At 40.1% G+C, this 21957-nt stretch overlaps 1 protein-coding gene across 2 annotated transcripts in view; it reads left to right on the top strand.

The window, feature by feature from the left end:
- Window positions 1-21957, top strand: part of vgll4b (vestigial-like family member 4b) — a 138464-nt gene that overhangs the window by 93919 nt on the left and 22588 nt on the right. Inside the window, exons 1-2 of one of the 2 annotated variants that reach the window (XM_070895375.1) lie at window positions 3884-4331; window positions 12168-12354. In XM_070895375.1, the coding sequence (XP_070751476.1) occupies window positions 4250-4331; window positions 12168-12354 (269 nt within the window). In that variant the 5' untranslated portion in view covers window positions 3884-4249. Of the gene's footprint in view, window positions 1-3883; window positions 4332-12167; window positions 12355-21957 lie in introns of those variants that run through there. The other variant, XM_070895376.1, reaches the window with a different exon arrangement.

Genomic DNA, 21957 nt, shown 5'->3' on the forward strand with positions numbered 1-21957 from the left:
TACTACAAGCTAGTTCTGGTTTACAAAATATAAAAAGCGTCATTGAAGGGCACAGGAGACTGAAAGTAACTCCAATAGGGCAGCTTTAGCACATCTCCGAGCTCCTGACCTCGTTGCTTTTGAACATGTTGCATCCTTTTGGATCAAAATTGAAGTTCCAGAATGCATCTATTTATTGTTGTATTTCTACCACATTGCCTCTAGGTGGTGCTGCTGTGCTCATTCAGTAGTTCCAATTGCAATGTTAGTGTAAACCCTGAAACTTTTTGTCTTTTTTTTCTCTTTCCCCTTTTGAAGAACAAAGCTTTACATTTTTTAAAGTGCTTATTGCTAAGTAAATAACGTTCCCCTTCTCCATCCCCACAGTGATTTTAATAATTATAAATGCTTGGCCTGGGACCCACAAAATGTCACCATCAATTGGGAGGGGGGTGGTGGGAAGACTCTAATTAAACTGGGAAATTCCTTTTGTGTCCTCCAAAGAAGGACCGATCAACTGATCATGGAAAGAAGGAAATGTAACAGTATGAAGTGTTGAAAAGAAAAGAATGGCTGCAAGCGCAGAAACTGTCTAAGTTCCACTCCAGTGGATCTGCAGCTATCATCATCATTATCCATACAATCCAAGGTTCAAGCCATAGTCTGTGCTGATGTAACTTATCTTAGTCAAGGCAATAGTACAGCTGCTCCTAATGCCCCTGAGCTAGGAAGGGTAAAAACCCCAGCATGGTTCTCACTTCAAATTGCTATCCAGTAACCACTGGCAGAAAGGTATGGATGATGGCAGGATTGGCATGATCAGCATGGTCAAATAGCCTGACAACACTCACTATCTTGTCTCACGCATGGAGACAGGCTGCTTGGGTGAAGTATTGGAATTGTGGCTGGCAAGTTCCAGTTCTTTTTAAAGTACAGCAGTTTTTTACCCCTGATTTCAAATGTTTTTTTTTTAAACATCTTAGTCCTGGGGTTTATAAAGCATTGCTTTGCTCCAGAATGTCTCATCAGACTGCTTCTCGAGTTCCTACTTATTTTTTCTGGATTCCTGCAAGAGTCACTAGATAGCAATCAAGAGCAAGAACCCTGATTTTTCCCCCTCCCCCTCCCCCACTCCCAACCCAAAGGCATCAGTGGGCATCTCAGGGTATACAGCATCTTAGACATTGATAACATTATGATTTCGTAGAGAAAGTTCACTTTTGCTTTTGACGGGATTTTGTTGCTAATTTTGACCTTTATTTAAATTGGATCATTTGTTTCTTTAATATATTAATGGTGCCCTAAAATATGCACTTCTGGTTTGGTGACCTTGGGGCAACCCAGTGTCACACTTACTGGTCCATCAAAAGAGGCTAAGCCCAAAGGCACTGAGGACAATTGCAGTGCGCCTACAGCAGCCTGACTGAGATCATCTAACTAAACATGGGCTGAGGATTGAACTCTGACCCTCCTCGCCTATGTTTCTCAGCTACTCATGGGATAAACTTGATGAGTCACACCGGGAGACCTAATTATGTTTTAATGGCAAAATGTTAAGAAATCTTAGGTCTGAGGCCAAAAAATGTGAAGCTGAAAGGATGCAAGAGTACTTCCTAATTGTGATTTGAGGATTTCAACAACAACAACAACTTGTATTTATAGAGTGCCTTTAACGTAGTGAAACATCCCGAAGCAGTTCCCAGAAGTACTATGCATAAAAATTTGATACCGAGTCGCATAAGTAGAAACTGGTCAAAGAGGTATGTTTTAAGGAGCGTCTTGAAGGAGGAAAGAGAGGTTTAAGCAGGGAGTTCTAGAGCCTGAGGCCTCGGTAACAGAAGGCACGGCCACCAATTACACCTTGAGCTATTACAATCAGGGATGCTCAGGAGGGCAGAATTAGAGGATCACAGACATCTCGGGGGGGGGTGTTGTGAGGCTGGAGGAGACATCAGAGATAGGGAGGGGCAAGGCCATGAAGGGATTTGAAAAAAAGGATGAGAATTTTGAAATTAAGGTGTTGTTTAACCAGAAGTCAATGTAGTTCAGTGAGCACAAATTACATTATTCTGAATTGATGCAAAATTAAATCAGTTTTGCACTGGTGTATACTGTGTTGTGGAGGCCTTTCCAACATTGTATGATGCACATACTGATCCAGCAACTTTGTATAAACACCAGGAGATGCCACACACTCTGGGTCATTTTGACAGGATTTTGTTACCCATTTTAAAAAGTCTCCAAAATAAAAACAGAAAATGCTAGAAATATTCATCAGGTCAGGCAGCATCTGTGGAAAGAGAAACCGAGTTAACGTTTCGGGTCGATGACCTTTTGTCAGAACTGGAAAAAGTTAGAGATGTAACAGATCTTAAGCAAATACAGAGGCAGGGAAAGTAGGGAGTGGAGGAAATAACAAAAGGGATGATGGTGTAGGGCAAAAGGGGGTAATAATGCAACGAGTAAAGAAACAAAAGATAATCTAGAGGAGCAGTAAATGGCAATAGGAGAATCATGACTATCAGCTGTTGTCCGAAAAAAATAGAAGCAGTAATTATGATCTGAAATTGTTGAACTCCGTGATGGATACGGAAGGTTGTAAAGTGCCTATAGGTTAACTTGATACTGCCTGACCTGAGTATTTCCAGCATTTTCTGTTTTTAAAGGTTAATTTTGTTTCTCTGTCCACAAATGCTGCCTGACCTGCTGAGTATTTCCAGCATTTTCTGTTTGTTGTTCAGATGTCCAGCATCCTCAGTATTTTGCTTTTGTTAAAAAGGCTGCATCTGTTTTATAAGTGTGCACAATTTGTATTTTAACTTCCATTAAAATTGGCTCCACTTGTGCTGTCTAATTCTCTTCTGTATTAGTAAAAGGGTATATTTCTTTTACAAATCAGTATTTTCAAAGCTACTAATGGCAAAAACTTCTGACTTTTATTCAATTAAAAATGGTAGATTGCTTTTGTTCCTCAGACATTTACAGTTCGCGTTTTAAATGTAGAGCTGCAGGTGTTGTGGTATATATAAAATAACACGTTGGGGTCACCTGCAGTAAGAAGTCCTTTAAATGGACAAATACAATCCGGTTAATCCATACCTCAGATTGTATTTAAGACAAACTAAAACTGTGCAATGTAGCTTTGCATTGCTAGTCATTTTAAGCAAGTTAAAGTTTTGTAATTGTGTGTTCTGACCACTAGACATACTGTAGGGAGACTTCAGCTCATTAAACTCCCTCAGACATTGTCACGGATGAGTGGCTGTGCTTGCAATTCACTCAGTTACACCTTAAGGGTAAAGTACTGGCAGAGGCCAGTTCCTTGGGCCTCCTGTAGATGATTAAATCTTGGTTTGACTGAGAATTGGATGCAATTGTCTGTCTGATCTGCTGGTCACGAACTAGTGTGCTTCATGGGAAAGCCTAAAGAGGAGCGGGGAAATAAAATAGATAACTAGAAAAAAAAATACATGTACTACAGTGCAATAAGTCGGATCAACCTTCAAAACATTTTCAAACAGGTGTAAAGTTGTGTTGTCCCGTCGCAGTTTTTTTTGCTGTTCTGCTTATAACTTACAAAATGTTAAATAGCTCCAGCAAATTGAGTTTTGCAAAACTGCAACCATCAAGTGTGCAAACAAAAAAATGAACACGTTCTGCTCGCTAATTTGTGTGTATTTTTGCGAACAGCAAGTCTCTGCTGTGCGTAGTCTTGGTTTTTTTTTGCAGAGCCAGCAATGTTTGCAGTGGAAGGCACTGCCCCCTGTGCAGCGGCCGGCCCGCCTCCTTGTCCAACAGTTGGCGCAATTGGACTCTGATCAGGCGCAGCAAAGATCCCTGACATTCGAGGCGCTGGAGGGATGCACTGAGCATGCTCGCTTGTCTGCCCGCTCAGATAGGGGGAAGCTCGTTTACATACGAGTCATACCAAGCATAGCCTGCATGTCTGTGCAGTTAACTTGCAGCGGGCTGTGAGGAGAGCTGGCGCGTCTTGTCTCTGTCACAATTGAGCCTTCGAACTATGAACAGCCCATTTTCAAGAGTTCCTGGCCTGTGAGGAAAAAAAAAATCTGTGGGCACAAATAGAACCTCCTTTTTTTTCCCCCACACCGAAAACTCTGTGCCCTTGAAGGGTACTACTTTGAATTTTTTTTTGTTTGGTCTGAAAGGCTGGGGCCTTGAGAGAAAAAGGGAGTGAGGAACACAGCCAGGAGCTAGTCTGAAGCGCTATCCGGTTAAGCAAACAGCTGGCCTTTTTGCTACCCAGTAAATGCTACTTAAGAAAATGGACCTGTTGAACTATCAGTACTTGGACAAGATGAGCAACAATATTGGCATCCTTTGCTTTGAAGGTAAAACTCCAGCTTGTTTCAGTTTGTATTAAATACTTTTTAAAGTTTCAGAATGCAGAATGTTACTTTGTTTCCTCCCCCCCCCCCCTCCCCTCTTTCAGGATCTAAAATATTTTGAACTGTTGGTTTTAACATTGTGTATCAATTTTTTTTTAACGATCTGGCTGATCATTTTTGGTTCGTGTTTCTTTGTGGGAAAAGCGCCTGCCCAACACTCGGTGATTGCAGCCGCCCTAACAAAGAAAACTTGCTGGCTGTCTGAGGAGCCATGTTGTACTTGCACAGTCTGACTCTTTGTTTAGCTTATCATTTCCTGTGTAGTTCTGAGAAACTTCTGACATTGAAGGACGTACCTCTTCTCTCAAATGCTACAGCAGATAATTGTTGAGCCAAAGAGGAAAAAAAACCTTTTTGCTCAGACTAATCGTAGCTTAGTTATTTTGTGTTTGGTTTGAAAGATTTTGCACACAGTGTTTTGCATTACTCTTGAGAGTTCAGTAATGATCAAAGATGACCCACAATGTAGCTATTGGACTGCTTGTATTCTTAAACTGTATCTACGTGCTGTTTAAAGGAGTGGCAATGGCTTGACTCTGGCGCATTAGTGATTTTAGAGCTGTTTGACACAAGTATCGGTACAGTGTTAGTGTTCCGAAATCAGTTCAAGCTGGATATTTTTGGACTTCATTTAAAATGTAAAGCAGAGTTAATTGCTAGAGTTTGTCTCTGCATTTGATTTGTAGATTCAAATAATGTTGCAATCCTTAAGAAGCCAGCTCCTTGCGTTTGTATACTAGCTTTATCAGCTTCAAGCTTGTAAAGGTGAATCTGTTAATTAATTACTACTGTAACAGCCTGAACACAAGTAAAAGTTTAAGACGAGCAGGCGACAAAGGAAAGCAGCATTTCTGTTTTAAATGATTAACTTACAAGTAGCACTGGGGGGGAGGGGGGAGTGACAGGAAGCTTGATTTTACCTTTTAACTTCCCATTCAAGTACTGTGGGTGAAGTCAGGCACCAAGTGGAAACAAAGGATTGATATCGTTCTTAAGTTTTTTTTTCTGTTTTGTTTTGGACTTGACCAGCTTTGATTTCACTTCATTGTTTTTTTTCCAAAAAGATACTATGGAAAATTTTTGGATTTTCCACAAAGAATAAAAATGACCCTATAGTTCTTTGCAAGTGTTACTACAACCATTTTAAAAAACATGTAAACATACAAGGTGACGAGGTACTGTAGATCAGTCTTGTTGTTCTTCCATCAGAATGCATTCGTTACCAATAAAGTTAGAAAAGTTGCCTCTGTCAAAATGTTCTCGGTGAGATTTGACATAAAATGGTAGTTATCAGTGAAGTTCGGTGCAACCTATTCTGATGGTTATGATTTTTTTCCTTTGTTATAATTGTCAGTTCCATTCTGGTTTTCACAGAATTTAGGCGTGCACTAAATTAGTAGAACATCAGTTGACCACATCTGTTATCCAGTTTTCAGCATCTTTGGGAAAGTAATTCTGTTTGAAATCATTAAGAGTTAATGTAGCCCACTGATGCCAAACAAAATGCAGTTTGGCAAACTTGCTGTTGTAAACTGCTGGGACCACTTGGCTGTATGCTTGAATAATAATCAAAGACTAAACTAAACTTTTAACGGGGAGAATTGGCTTATTCATATGGATTATGGCATTTATAATGTACAGATTTTATTCTTTTTATGAAGTTTCAGAATATGTGTTTCCACTTTTTTTCCCTCAGTTTACGAACTGTTTCTGTGTTAGCAGCTGTTGCGACCTGGAAGCGATCCTTTTCAACAAACATTAATTCAGTAACATTAATGGCAATGCCAGAGGTCACTTTGGTTTGGTCCACATATAATTGGCATAAAGAATCGTACATATGTTGGCTTCTTCCTGCTCCCCATCTAAACAGAAAAATCTGATTATACATTGGTAATTTTAATGCATAGCATTTAGAATTTTAATTGTATTTTTGGACACTATATAATATTTGTAAACCAAGATTTGTATATAGCTTGCTCCTTGTGAAAATTGTGATCATGCCAGCTTCACACAGTTTCCTTGTACATTGTTTTCATTTATTTTGAATGCATTTATTCTGTTATCTATGAAAGTCATTTCAATTGGAAGCCTGCAGAGCTACAATGATATATAATTATCAAATTAATATACATTTTGTCATTTATTGAAATACGTTATGTGCTATTAGCTGTACAAATTCAAACCGATTCTTATGGCAACATTTTGTATATAGAATCCTGCTCTTTGTTTGTAATTCCTGGGCCTCTGGTTGGCAGGAGAAAGGAAAGATAAACAATTACAATGTTCAGATACTACAAATGTGCTTACAATGGTCATTTGGAGTTTTTAACTACTGAATTTTTTTTTAAGTGGAAAATTGTTTGTGGGGCATTATAAGATTTAAAAGAAACAGATTTATGTTCATTTTGATTTAATAATCAGAGATGGGGGTGAGACCCAGAAAAAGAATCGTCGTTTCTGTGAATTTTGATTGCCTGTGTCTGTTTTAACTCTGGTATCTGGGCTTCAGTGTGAGCTGTGCACTGAGAATGCAGGCATTCAAAAGCTGAGCCAGCAGCACTGGGGTGAAAAGGCTATGTAGCAGAACCGTTCTGTACCAGCTGCCTATTCTTGTGCACCGTGTCAAATGACAGGCACTTGATACTTAGTGAATTTTGAGCTTCAACATCTGCATCTTGGTTTTTTTTCCTGTGAAAATGGTTTTCTTCGAGTCCATTCAGTGTAGTGAAGATGGAATTTCTAAAATAACACTCTAATGCGTACAGTAGTAGGTTTGCCATTGCTTAACTCCCTGCTAATTCTGTTCTGGAAAATAATACAAAGATGCAATTCCCAGTGGTGAGGCTAGCATCTCTTGGTAGTGGCTCTCGTTTGTTTAGTTTGAGTGTCCAGATGGCTAAAACAACAGGAGGTATCCTTTTGTGATGTATGCTCCTTCTGTATCTCTCTCCTTGGCCTTGAACTGTGGTAACTAGGATGGAGAAACCAAACAATAAACAGTGAATTTTAGCAGCTGACCTTTGGGTATTTCCTGGACCTGAAACAACTGGCGCTCTAATGTTGGCTCGTCGAGTAGAAGAATTGTTAATACTTTACCAATACTATAATTGATCAGTTTAAGTGAAAGGAACTCTCCTAATTCATGTGAATGTGATTTCAGAATGCTTCACCAATTCAAATGTAGAAAGTTGATAGTGAAAAACATATATCACTTCAATAACCTTATGTGATGACAGAAGAAAAGGAATTTGGCAGAATAGACATGTACTGTGAGGGCTGAAAGAAATGAACTGAGAGAAAGAGCTGTTGGAAAGGGGTGAGAATGATTCCCTTTTAAGAAGGAAGGTTGGCCAAAAATACAGATAAACATCTGCAACTGGGAGTCTGGTCCATATTATAATGCTATAAACAATTTTCTGTTGGAGATTAAAATAAGTTGCCTTTTATTTTAATGCTCTGAAACGCAATATTCTGTTAAGCTGCAGCCTGCATTATGTTTAGCCCATTGCTAGGACTCCCACTTTCATTTGTAAAGTCATCTTGTCCTGTTATTCACAGTTGCTAAACTGATAAAGTGATTAGGATATTATGTTAACTTTTTGACCTGGTGATATGATCATGCCTTGGATGCGAGCAGGGAAAGTGTGAGAGTGTTTTGAGAGAATGTTTTTTTTTGCAAATGATCAATAAAGCTTGATGGTTGAACTTCACATTCTGTAAGGTTTAGGCAATTAACATTTCTTCTGAATTGATGCACTGCTTCTGATGTACTGGAATCATTCTCAATTTTTCTTGGGGGTCATTTCTGAATACCATTTCTGAATTGCAGCTTCAGGTTGATTGATAGAATCTGGATTGAAGTACTAATCCAGACCAGTTCTCAGTCTTCTCTCCGATCAAACTATCTGAAACATTAGATGCATTTATGTAACTTTTGATCAAATGTCTGCATAGGGGTGAAATGTACAGACTAAATCAGTGTCTTTGCTGACTATATCTGGCCAATATTTATCTCAACCAACAGCTAAAAAAGATGATCTGGTCATTTATTTCATGTGGGAGCTTGCTGTGCACAAATTGACTCGCACGTTTCCTACATTACAACAGTGACTACACTTCCAAAGTGCTTCATTGGCTGTAAAGCACTTTGAAAGGCGATATATAAATGCCACCTTTTCTTTTTTCTTTAAAAACTCCACATTTTCTGATGCAAAAGACTGCGGATGCTGGAAATCTGAATTAAAGACACAAAATGCTGGAAATACTCAGCACGTCAGGCAGCATCTGTGGGGAGAGAAACGGAGTTAACGTTTCGGGTTGATGAACGTTCTTACACAAGGTCATCGACTTGAAACATTAACTGTTTCTCCACAGATGCTTTTTGACCTGCTGAGTATTTCCAGCATTTTCTGTCTTTTATTCCAAATTTCCTGATACCAATACATTTTCTTATGTAACTGCATGTTGTAAGCCATACATCTGCTTACGTTTCTGTTGGATACTGCCTTAAACACATTTTTTAATTTTGTTTACTGCACATCATTTTGGCGGGAAACAAAATCCATTTACGCCTGAGGGATCCTGTCCTGTAAAACCTGATCTGCAACTTTATGCAAACTGACTTGACAGCTTTATGTTCACTGCTTCATCTCGCTGCAAAGGGATAAAAGGAGAGGTCATTTTCAGTGCTATCGGCAGTGATCTGAGCTGTGTTTTTCATTTTTCCACAAAGCTGGAACAGATTTAAATGGAGCAGACACAGGCAGGGCAGAAAGGAAAAGACTGGTAGTGGAAACAACAGTGTGCTTTGTTAAACTACAACTGAAATGAAGACTGCAAAATTACTCGTGCATATGCATAAGCCTCTAGAATTTCCATCTGTTTTGCATGAAAACAATTCCTCATTATATTTTGATTTGAGACAAAATGCAGATATTATACTGTTCTTTGGTAGCTAAGCCAGGACTCTCAGTTTAAGTGGGGTATCTTGTCGAACAACTGGTTGAGAAGTGATTTAAACTAAAGTTCAAGAGCCTTGTTTCTATAATTGTGGCAAGAAAATTGAAGTAGCCAGATGGTCACTCTTAACCCTAAAAATTGACAAAGTAGTAAAAAATGAAGGTCATGATGAAAACAATATCTAGCTGAAGTGTGTGTATGTCCATTACATCAGCCATCGTTGATTCCGTTCAGATTTATTTTTTAGTTTCAAACTGTTAACTCAAACCTTCAACAAAGGCATCTTGCAATCTACTTTTGAATATACAGAAAATCTCACTGAGCAATATAATGTGTACCTAAACATAAGACAATTCTATTGGACTGTAATGTTAACTCCAATAGTTAATAAAATAACCATCAATTATATCTCAATAAATCTTTTATGGGTTTTCTATTTTTAAAATAATTGTACCCAGAGAAACTGTTACTCTGTTCCTTGTTTTATGTGGCACTATGACTGGTGGAGTGGGTCCCACGAAGGAAAATGGATCAGGATATAGAACTCAGAGGTTGCAGATATAAATAGTTCTGAGCCGAATTATTCCACAAATTCTATGTACACATTCAGTTTAAAATGTTGTACAATTTCTCATTGCGGTAAAGAGTGAGTCTTGCGCTTACGTTGCTTCTGTACAGATCCCTGGATATACTCCTCCTAGGACATCTGGTGTGCATTGCAGCTATATTTTTCCATTGCTTGCTGCGGTATCTTTGAAGGCTATCGCAGTAACTGTGGTCTGCCCAGATTAAATCATATGGAACTGGCTACAAATGCTGACAGTCGCTTTTTTCCCCTTCTTTCCTTTTCCTGCTGAACACAGCCAAATTATTGGCTGCTGCTGAGGATGTGCAAATCTGCAGCGCTTATTAAAATGGGATTTGGAAAAAAAAATGTTTATACCTTGCAATGACTTTTATAATGTGGTAGTGGAAGAAGCAACGTGGTCAGAATATGTGTTGTAGTGGGCTTAAAAATGTTTTGGGTCACATGAGGCATTTTTGCTTTGTATGGTGACAATTGAAGGTTAACTGACACTGAACCAAGAATTTAACACATCAAATTATTGCTGAAGTATATACCTTGTACATGTGTGTTTTGATTTGTTAGCACGCGATCTGCTAATGTAGGGACGCCAGCCTGTAGCCCTCGTGCCACATGTGCCAATCGCACTGTTGATGTCCCGTTTGCAATTATATTTCTTTGCTTGTTTTAATTTTAAAGGCTGGAATTTTTGGAGAAGGCAGCTTGTTTTCTTACTATTAGCTACTTTGACGATTTATCCAACTGATGAAGCAATCAGAACACTTTTGATTTCTTGGTGTCCACAGCTTGAGATTTATGATAATTAATGGGGACATGGATTTAAACTGTGTATTGTAGCCTTTGAGGCACAATGCAGTGCAAGATGACAAGGTTTGGGCGTCTCTGTACTAATATATTGCATGTTGAAAAGGCAAAAGCTGCTGGTTCTCATTTTGTATGATGCATTGCCTCGATTGTACTCCTTTTTGTATCTTCACCAATTTTTACTTCTCATGTTGAGATCATTGAATCCGAACTCGCGTGAACATTTTATTTCATGTGATTTAATGGGAGTCTACCACTGTAATCTGATCATAACATCGCCAATTTATTTCTGAAGTTTCAGCAAGCCCTATTTTATGTTCATTTAATGCTTTGATAGACCCTGTCTGGCACATTTTTATTTTTGTAGCTTTTTCACATCTGTTGGCGGGGGGAGAACTTCCTTCCTGGGGAGCATAAGTAACTTGGCAAACATCAGGTTAAAATTCCATGGGGAGTTGAGGGGGGGATATTCTATACATAGCTGCTCAGCTGAGCAAGAGAATACATGTAAATGTTTTTTGCTGCCTCAAATGAATAAGCAGTCAGGAAGGTAGCATTGGAAATGGATCAAAATGTTGTCTGGTAATGAGGCTGATGACTCGTAACAAGTCACATGAATATCCTGCATGTGGAATGCGTAGTATCTGGGTCTAGGAGACAAAAATTAAATCAAATTTATTCAAACTGCTGCTGAAGCTTTTTTTAATAAGTCTAGCTTTATCGGAGGGTTTCTTGCCAAAATGATGATGTCATTTTGGTTGCCATGGAGTGTGGTTAGACTGGAGGAGACAACCCAGCCAGCAAAATAGGACATTTGTTTGGTGAACTGTGCTGTGGTTTCCCTTCACTGACTGAATGCAGTGGGGAAAACGACCAACAATAAATCTCTTGAATTTTCAGCTCGTCGTTTTTTTTTGTTTTTCTGTAGTTTGAGGAAGAGGTGTGGGCCTCTTGCTGACTCGGGTACATGCTCCTACTTTTCCCATGCAGGCAGGGTGTGTGAGTCTGTTTGGAGTTTGTTTTTTATGCCTACATATAAAACTGTAGAACATTAACAGTCTCCAATAAACCAGTAAAGTTTAGTTTGGCTGGCTGATTTTTCCTTTGCCACAGCACTTATTGTGCAGAAAGAAAAACAAAATTTCCCACAGCACAGCTGAGTTATATTTCTCATTGCAATAAAGCTAAGTAGAAAATTATATGCAAAATCGAGGGTTTGGTTGTTGTTTTGTGCAGCATTGAGTGTTGACTAGTAAGATGTTGAGTGAAATGTATTGTACATTACTGAAGTGTTAAAGCATGGAGCATTTTTAACTCTCTCTCCTCACCCTATACCAACATCTTGTTAAACACCTAGATTGTATTTACAACCTGCTGTGGGAAGGATAATATTTCAGAGGCATAACATCTTTTTTAAATTTAATCCATAGGTGAAGCTGCACTAAGGAGTGACGGTAGGATGCAGTCAATCCCCATGTCCTCCGCACTTGCCAACCATCGCACAGGACCTCCACCCATTAGCCCCAACAAGAGGAAGTTCAGTGGGGACCAGGGAGATGATGATTTGGAAAGTGAGAATGAACATGCCTCCAAAGCAAGCAGGTTATATGTTCAAGTGTAAGTATTTCTTGACTAGAAGTATTCCATGTGCAGGAAACTAGGAGGTCTTGGGCTACATCAGTTACAAAAGATGGAAGTAGTTGGAGTGCCTTAGTCAGCCTGAATGAAGAGCAGATTCAGCGACAACTAAGATCTACACTTTTTAGTAAAGCCTGTCCTTGAACTCTCGTATCTGCACACATTTTTATTAGGTTTTTCTGCTGATTTTTAACGGAGTAAAAGTTTGAACAGGAAAGCAGCATGGGTCCAAAAAAAACCTTTTGGCCAAATAGTATGCTTGCCCAAATACTGTCTGTACATAAACTGCTGCTTGTTATGTCCAAAACAAAAAGGGTGCCATGCACTCAAACTCAATCTTTCAAAATCTTTGCCACTAAACATTGTTCTTTTATTCTTCCAGTGTAAAACAAAATTGTAAAATATGCCCATTCGAGGGGGTGGGTGATATGAAATATATCACTCTCTGAAATCTGTTTATCCACTGTTACCCAGCAGTTTAATTCTCCTCATTCTTTCTCATAGCAATATTTTATGCGCACTTGATTTTCTTTCAGTCTACGTAGTATGCTACATGTATACCATACCTCCTTATTTTTCTCCCAGTTTGCAGCATGGCTTTTCACGCATTAGGGCTCCTTCCTCAGCTTGTCACACATTGATGCGTTCTACATACTGTATAATTTAATCCTTGCCTCCCCAGCCTGTCACATGGCATTGCTTTATGGATGCTTGATTCCCTTTCAATCTGTATTGTAGAAATGCTTTATACGCAGCAGAGTCTTTCCCTCCCCTTATTAGTCTGCGGCATTGTGATTCTTTATACACACTGTACAACTCTCCTTTGTGTCACACAACTTGATCCGCGCCACTGCACTCAATATTCACCTTTTCCACCACTGCTAAACTGTGACTGCAGCATTTACTATCTACAGAATGCACTGCGGCAATTCGCCCAGCTTACTTCAACAGCATGTCCTAGCCCTTCGATCTCTGCCCAGTGAGGAGGATGAGCAGCAATGCCATGGGAACACCATCACCTCCCAAGTTCCTCTCCATGTCTCACACCATCCTGACTTGGATACACACTGCTATTCCTGCATCGTTGCTAGTCACAAAATCCTGGACTTCCCTACCTAACAATAATGTGGGAGCACCATCACAAGAACTGGAGCGGTTCAAGGGGCAAGCAGCAACCAGCAATAAATGCGGTCTTGCTAACATCGCCTACATTTGGAGAGCAAAATAAATCTCTCAAATTCCTGTGTCACATCATGACCCTTTTATATGTACTAGACAGCTTCCACTTGTCCTCGTTGCACCCCCATCCCCTATGCCACAGGACTTTGTATGGTAAAGTGTTGGCTATCACGAGAAAAATATTTCAAGATTGTGCTTGGTAAATAGGCAAGTATATCTTAGAAGATGAATAAACAAGCTTTTATGTACCTAAAACTGTTACTTGTACATTAACCAGAGAAAATAATTCTGAAGGAATACATTTGTAGTAGTCAAGGTGCCAGTTACGAGGGCCTGCAAACACAAATCCAGAAAATGGAGTAGGAAGGAGAAGAGTTCCTCTTCTTTCTTGAGCTCAGTGTCAGAAAGTATTGCTCAGCTAGCCGGTGAACAGAACTTTCCACAGGTGGTTTTTACACTGTTTATATGCAGGGAAAGAATAATTTATAGTTTGTTTTATTAATATTCTTCAGTGACATTGTGCTATAAGAGCTATATTTTTATTTGCTTTGCAAATACTTTTTATCTGGATTTTCTTCCCTAACGCTCCCCGCACCCCGCCCCCACCCCCACCAAACCCTATTATTCTCAATAAGCCGTAGCAGTTTCTGGCAATTTGCCAAAGTGTTTCCATAATTTATGTATCTGGTTCAAGTGTGAGGCTTTTCAGTCCTTGGGTAGGCCAATCGAATTTATTATGGTTCCAATCATATCCTCGTCTGACTTTGAGATAATTTCTTTGTTGATTTAAGAAGTTAATGAAACCCATGGCTCCCTTGTTGACTCAATGGATGAGTGCACCGTGTAGTATAACACTGCACCATTCAGATTCGAAAGAATGAGTTGGATCCCTGATCTGCACTGAGCTTGACCATCTAAGCTGGATAGTGCTCCATTGGTATTTCGTGTTTGGGGGGCTAAATCGGGAAAAATTAACTTTGGTCCCCACTCCAGATCACTACACCAGTACCCTCTGGTGGAAGTTTATGTTTGTGGATATCAGCTATGATGTGATAGTCCCAACAGTTAGTAACTCTCTCAAATAATGGCTGCTGCATACAGTTCCACAGGTGGCCACAGCAAGCCTCTGGTTCTTAGCCCCACTATGAGCCTCCATCTTAAGATGAGGCACAAGAGGTGAAAATTTGTAGGAGAAAAAAAGACTTAAAAATTACGCTGTAAGTACTGATGCTGCTTTTACCAAGTTTACATTTCACTTTATAATGTAGATGGTGTAAGTACTGAGCTTCCTTTTTAAGTACTGAACTATTTACAAACATACGTATAGACTCATTGGTAATGCAAATGTTTTTTTCTCAACAAAAGCCAACTAGGCTAACTGTTTTCACCAAATCATAATGAACAGTAAACTAATCTTGTCTTTGGAAGTGCAACAGCTAAAATAATTTAACTTTAACATTTCTCACCAAGAAAGTTTTCAATATGATAGCCAATTTCCTCTAACTCTGGAGACTTATTCAGATACCTTGTATACTTTATTACAGCTCCTACAAACATTCGAAAAAATATTTACGTTCTGTTTGTAGAACTCCTGTTATAAGGTCTCCCAAAAGCTCGTGTGATACCCAGAGTGGAACTGAGCTATACAGACCTGGAAAGCCTTGCGTTCAATCCCAAATGTGCGTGGCTCAGTTGATCAGTTGGGGTGATGGTAATGGCATGCAATTGTCCTATCTTAATTCCTGTGGCTTAAAGGGGGGTGCAGGAATTAGCTGTTTCCAGTGACTTGCTGAAAGATGTGTGTGTGTGTGTGTGTGTGTGTGTAAGAACAGTTTTGGTTGTGATAACCACTTGGGTTGAATACCCTGCTGTCACTCATTAGAAGGTACCAAGGCTGCTGATGGCCATGGGGGTGCACCCCCAGTGAGATTTGGTGCCTTCAGGAGATAGAAGTAGAGAAAAACAAATGTTTTTCATTGGCTACCTAACAGAATACATAATGTTGGATAGATTTTACTGAATCTGAAGTCTGGTAGTGCTTATTTTGTAACTCCTCTTGGAAGATTAGTGAAACAGGTATCATGAGAGCAGAGGGATGTGGGTTGGCACGTGGAGAAGGTGCCATCAGTGCTCAGGTATCCCATTGAGGGATAGGGAAAGTCAGTGGCAAGTTACTACAAGTCATGTTTGCAGTTGATTTGCACAAAGAAATTGAGAATGGCCTAGCAACAGTTTGCCTGCCTATCCTCCCTCTCGGTTTGGGATTGTCGTTGAGTGGCGAAAAGATAACTTGAAATGGTGCTGAGGGTCTGAAAATAATAAAATCTGTATTTATGAAATGATTGCATTCTGAAAGGTGCAACTGAAGGAATTCTTTGTACATGAAGTCTACAATTGTTGATTAAGTCGCGTGTGTATAATATCTTTAAGTTGGCATGACTTTGCCTGTTGCAAATCCTCCTCCTTCCCAAAGAGCATAAACTATGTGCAAAATGTAGGGTGTCACTCCCATAACCTTTGGAGAACTGATTGTGCTTCAGTGATGGAAGAAATGGAAACTGAATGTAAACCGAATGGAGCTGCCATTAACATATTAGCTGAACCATGCAGACCAGGAATGTCCCAACTTCGGTCTACTGCTTTGTGCTGATCTACAGAGTATGGGGACAGCAGACTGTAGATTCCTCTTCCCTGCACAAAAAAAACCACACATCTATTTAAAAAAAAAAATTGGCACCAGGAGCAGGCACTGAGCCAGCCAGTTTATCATATGAATTTGCGTCATGATGCTGCTTTGTGTCATGATACAAGTACATTGACATACTGAACTGGTTTGTTGCTTTTACAAGGAGGACTAGTGAGATGTCTGTTCCCAATGGCGACTTGGAAAACCAAGGGAAAATATGGTCTTCACTGCAGTCAGAACGCCACAGCTTGGTAGCTCTTGTATTTAGTAGTGCCATTGACTTTGCAGGTATCTGGGTCAGGACTCTACTACAAGTAGTATAATGTAAAAGCACCTGGTTGTCTGGATATAGACAGTCTCAGACAAAGAGCCTGTGGTTTTAAATAATACTAACCAGTAGTTTTGGTAGTTATTTAACCCGTGGGTTCAGTGGCTGTAAACAACTCCCGCTCATAGTTTAATACCATCTGAATATCTTGGGGGTGGCTTGTAATAATTATCTTCCAGATATCCATTCTTGTCTATTTAAACCTTCCCATCTTAGACAGTTTAACGCTCACTGTTGTAGCAAATTCTGCGTTGTTTCAAAGGTGTCGAATCATAACCATTTGCACATATCAGAAAATGTATTTTAAAAAGCTCATAAGGTGACCAGAGTCTGAGCCTTATGAACGACAAAGACATTTAATTTGACTCCAAATTCTTATCCGTAGCCCTTGTAAAATCAACACCAACCTGAGCAGCCTAAAAATATACCAATCAAAGAACATTGTTATGTGACTTTAACAGTAAGTTTTGCAGTCAAATCTTTGCTTTAATACATAGACACTGACTGCTGGCCAGTCCCCTTTGAGCAGATGCAGCCTGTATAATACTGCGTGGATCTTGTTTTCAGTAAAAAGAATATTTAATCAGAGCCCGCTTTCTTGAAAAAAAAAAGTCAGCAGAATGACGTAAAATTTATCTTGAAGTTGAGCATTAATTTCTTTTTTGTTGCATCTGCATATTTTAAAGTTTCTTTGAATCCCGACTGGTGCTAATAGTCTTAGCCCTTCAGCCTATATAATCAATTACCGCTCCCTCTGTGTTGTCATTCAATATAAAGTTCTTAACGTATCGTCCCAGATGTTGTGTTCGAGCTCGACCCATAATTTGAGTTAAAAATAAGACTTAAGACCTAAACTATAAACTGGAGGAATCGTGAACCTAAAACCCTCAAAGTACATTATCTACATTAACAGTCTCTACAGTGCAAGAAGTTATTCATTGTGTAATGTACTTTGAGAATTTTTAAAGTGCTAGGCTCTATACATACACAAGGATAATAATTACATTTATTATAAGTTGGTGCTGTAGACCTAAAACATATTCTGACAAATGATGGCACAATGTATTTAGAAACAATAACTCCTAATTTCATGGAAGTGTTTTTGAAAATGATAACTCTGTTGGTTTGAAATGGTATATCAGACTTGTGTTAAGGGATTTGAAGAGTACAGAGATTTGTATTTACTGGATATGGATATTGTAGAATACATTTTCCATTCGGTTACTAACCTATCCAGATGGGAGTGGACATCTGATGACATCCAGATTTCTAGAATCCCATAGAATGGTCTGGTTTGATATTTCTTTTTACCAGAACAGCCCCCATCTTCCATCTCGAGTCCAAGGGGTGCAGACTTGAATGCCTATGGCGTGCAACCGGTTTAGCCGTTCATAGCCAGATCAGGCTGAACCACTTTAAGCACTATCGGGTCCTCATCTTCTCTGCCAAAATTGTTGACTCCTCCATGATCACCCTGGAATGCAAAGATAACCCCGACTTTTCTCCACTACCAACCATCTCCTTAACCCCTCTCCCTTGCCCCTTCCACCTTCGCCTCCAACAAGAAATGCAAGGAGCTCATGGACTTATTTATCACAAGTGAGACCATCTGTTCAGCTACTTCAGACTCATTCCTCCCCTACCCTTGTCCATAAAGTCAAGGCTCCCCTGTGCCCTAACTCAGAATTTGCATCTTTCTGTAGTTTCTCTCCTATTCCCCCCCTCAAGCCTTCTCCGAGCTCATCTTGTTCATGGGACCCATCATCTGCTCTCTTAACCCTATTCTCACTAAACTACTGACTACCCAACTCCCCTTCCTGCCTCCATGCTAGCTCCTATTGTAAAATGTTCCCTCCTCTCTGGTATTATTCTTCGAACATGCTGTCGCTTCCCAAATCCATGCCCATCTTTCCCGCAACTCCATGTTTGAACCTCTCCGATCAGATTTCCAACCCGCCACAACAATGAAATAGCCCTAATCAAAGTGACAAGTGACATCCTCTGATTGTGCCCATGGCGTACCATCCTCCTCCAATGACTTTCCTCCGTTGTTCAGCTTTGTCCTAGCCTTGTTACACTCTTGCCTATCCAGTCATAGCCAGAGAATCTCTTGTGATGGATTCTCTTCTTGTCCTACCCTATTTCTCATCTACATGCTGCCCATTGACAGCATAATTCAAAAACATGACACCAGGTTCCACGTGATGACACCCAGCTCTACCTCCCCGCCATCTCTCTTGACACCTGCACTGCTTCTGAGTTGTCAGACATTGAGTTCTGGATGAGCTGCAATTTTCTCCAATTAAACATTGGGAAGACAAGCCCATTGTCTTTGTCTCCCGCCACCAGCTTCGTTCCCTCGACACCTGTTCCATCCCTCTCCCTAGCCACAGTCTCGGCTGAACCAGACTATTTGCAGCCGTGGCATCCTATCTAATCCTGAGTTGAACCTACAACCCATATCCTCGCCAGCACAAAGATCTCCTACTTCCACCTCTGTAACATCGCTCGTCTCCGCCCTGCCTCCGCTCATCTGCTGCTCAATCATGCCTTTGTTGCCACTAGACTCGAGTATTCCAATGCTCTCCTGGCCAGCCTCCCATCTTCCACCCTCCATAAACCTGAACTTGTCCAAATCGCTGCTGCCCACATTCTAACCCATGCCAAGTTCCTCTCGCCCATCGCCCTTATGCTCGCTGACCTAGATTGGCACCCAGTCTATCAATGCCTCAATTTTAAAATTGTCATCTTGTTCGAATCCCCCCGCCCCCCCCCCCCCCTCCCCCACCCATGGCCTCGTCCCTCCCTATTTCTGTAGCCTCCTCCAGCCCTACAACCCATCAAGAACTCTGTTCCTTCAACTCTGTTTTTTTGTGCACCCCGCACTCTCTCTGCCCCACCGTTGGTGGCCATGCCTTCAGACATCAAGTCCCTAAGCGCTGGAATCCTTAGCATAAACCTCTCCATCTCGCCACCTCTCTCCTACTTTAAGGCGTTCCTTTAAATCTCCGCTGAATGCCCTTATTCAAGATTGTATAGTACTTGAAATGCTAAATTCAGAGGAGGACATAGGGAATTGAGGAGGAACAGGGGAGGAGAAATATATACCAAAAGTTTTGGAAAATGGATTAATATGTTTTCCATTAATGAAGTGGTAAGCATTGGAAAACTGCATAATTGGTACAGGCTAATATTTCTGACTTTAGATACGCCATACTACCCTTTAATTTTGATATGGAAAGTACCAACGTGTTCCCAGAGTTTGGGTTACATCTGATTAAAATTTATGTTGCTATAAAATTGCATCATTCTCAGATGACTATTCATACAAGGTAATAAGAGAACAGTAACTGGTTTTATCAGTTATTCTTAGTGTGCGAACATTTGGGCGAGTGGATATGTATGTATGTATATATTATATATAAACTATACGTGTGTGTGTTTGTGTGTGTAAGGACAGGAAAAGCTTTTGAGATTTTTCTTTCTCCGTTCCCATGACCAGGAATGCTAAACTGGATGGCATAAAGCTGAAACAGATTTCACTTATTCCTGACTAGACAAAATGATCACAGCACATTGTCGGCAGAGGTAGTATGCATTCCTGATCACTACTTACAGTTCGTTGCTTTAGAGCTTAACTGAAGTAGTCTACATTCCTTGCATTCCAGATCCATTTAGAATGTGGTGTGTAGTCATAAAGCACATACAGATCTTTAATGTTTAATAAAGCCTTGATGGATAGCCAGTATTTTTTTTGCAGGCTGCTTCACTGTATTTTATCAGTTTGAACGGCTTAATGGGCAAAGTGCATCCTGCTGGTAAAACAGCCTTTCCAACCTGATCAAAATGTTCAGCGATGTGACAGTTAGGTGCTAACGGCATGATGTGATGCCAAATTGTCCGGAGATTTTGGTGCTTGTTCAAGTTCTGGGAGTTGTGTAGCTCCAGATGATTTCTGACGTGATCTGAAGTGTATCTGAGATTCTGAGGTGCATACCTCCCTTTGTTCGTTGTATTAAGACTTCGTGCAGCAGCCGCAACACTCGAGTCCCCCGGCTCCTTTCCCTCAGCCATTCGTGGGGAATCGACTCTGTCTGTTGATCCTGCATAATGTTCTGATTGTGACTTTCTAACCTGTCTATTGTGTCTGTCTCAATGGAACTGGTGGTTGATGAGGTCACCGGGGGGAAGCAGAGGGAGAGGAGGAAATTTGGTATTTGTGCATCATATTCATAGGCAGTCCCTCGAAACGTGGATGACTTGCTTCCATGCCAAAATTAGATGAGTTCACAGGTGTTTCAATGAAGGACACATGAGCAGCCAGTAATTTATATTTCTGGCTGTATTGGGATTCAAATTTACCATAACTGCTTCATTTATTCTGTTTGACACACAATATACCAGCAAATCCAAGCAATGAGATGAGTGTATTTGTATTTATTTTAAAAAAAGATACCGATGAACTTGTACAAAAATGTGGGTGTTGATTTGGGAGATTAAAAGTGCAATATTTTGCCAATAGTAATAAAAATGAATAGTTGCGGAAGTAAATACGTCTGTAGACTTTAAAGGGGAATAATTTGAAAGAATGAACATACTGGAACAAAATTAGCAGTTCCATTCACAACAATCTGTTTCCTTTTATGGTACAGTATAGTAATGCAACAAGATTTATTCATGACTTACGAGTGGGTAGTGACTTAATGCAGTACATTTTCTGGCATTGAGGTAGTGAAGAACAATAGACTGCAACTGTCTTGGTTCACAAAACAGGATGATGTCCCCATGTTGTTTATGGAAATGTATTTAACAAAGCAGGTTGGAAGTGTACGATTTTGCTTATCCAGCTCCTGAAATATCATACAGGATGAGTACCATCAGTTTTTAAATTTTTTTTATTAGTTTTATGTAAAGAATTAACTTTGCTTACTGACTCCACCAATTCATTTTGGCAGTTGTGAGTTCTCCTTCTTCCAAAAATCCACGGTGGCAGGAAGCAATATAGCGTCATTGGAAATGTGCAGTGCCAGTAACTGTATACACGCAGTGCAACAAAGGTAGCATTCTCTCCTTGTGCTTCCTCACGAGGTGAATAAGCAGTAGGCTCCTAGTAACTTCTGAAGTTAGTTTTGCTAGAAAGTGTGACCAATGGGGAGTCTTGGTAAATATGGAGTGAAGCACCGTGTTCTTTCTCTTTCTCCGCCTGCCCTCCACAAGTGGAAAGCACCACTTGGTAACATGGCTGAGTGATGGTGCTTGTTCTATGTGCTAGTAAGCAAAGTGGTGTTTGAAGCAAGAACTTTGTTTGTAGCAACTTTGAGTGTGCTGGACTCGAGGCATTTCTGTACCTTTTCAGAAATTTCCATTGGTTGCAACATGAGAGCTGAGG

The sequence above is a fragment of the Pristiophorus japonicus genome, chromosome 12 (assembly GCF_044704955.1).
Source record: "Pristiophorus japonicus isolate sPriJap1 chromosome 12, sPriJap1.hap1, whole genome shotgun sequence".
Lineage (NCBI taxonomy): Eukaryota > Metazoa > Chordata > Chondrichthyes > Pristiophoridae > Pristiophorus > Pristiophorus japonicus.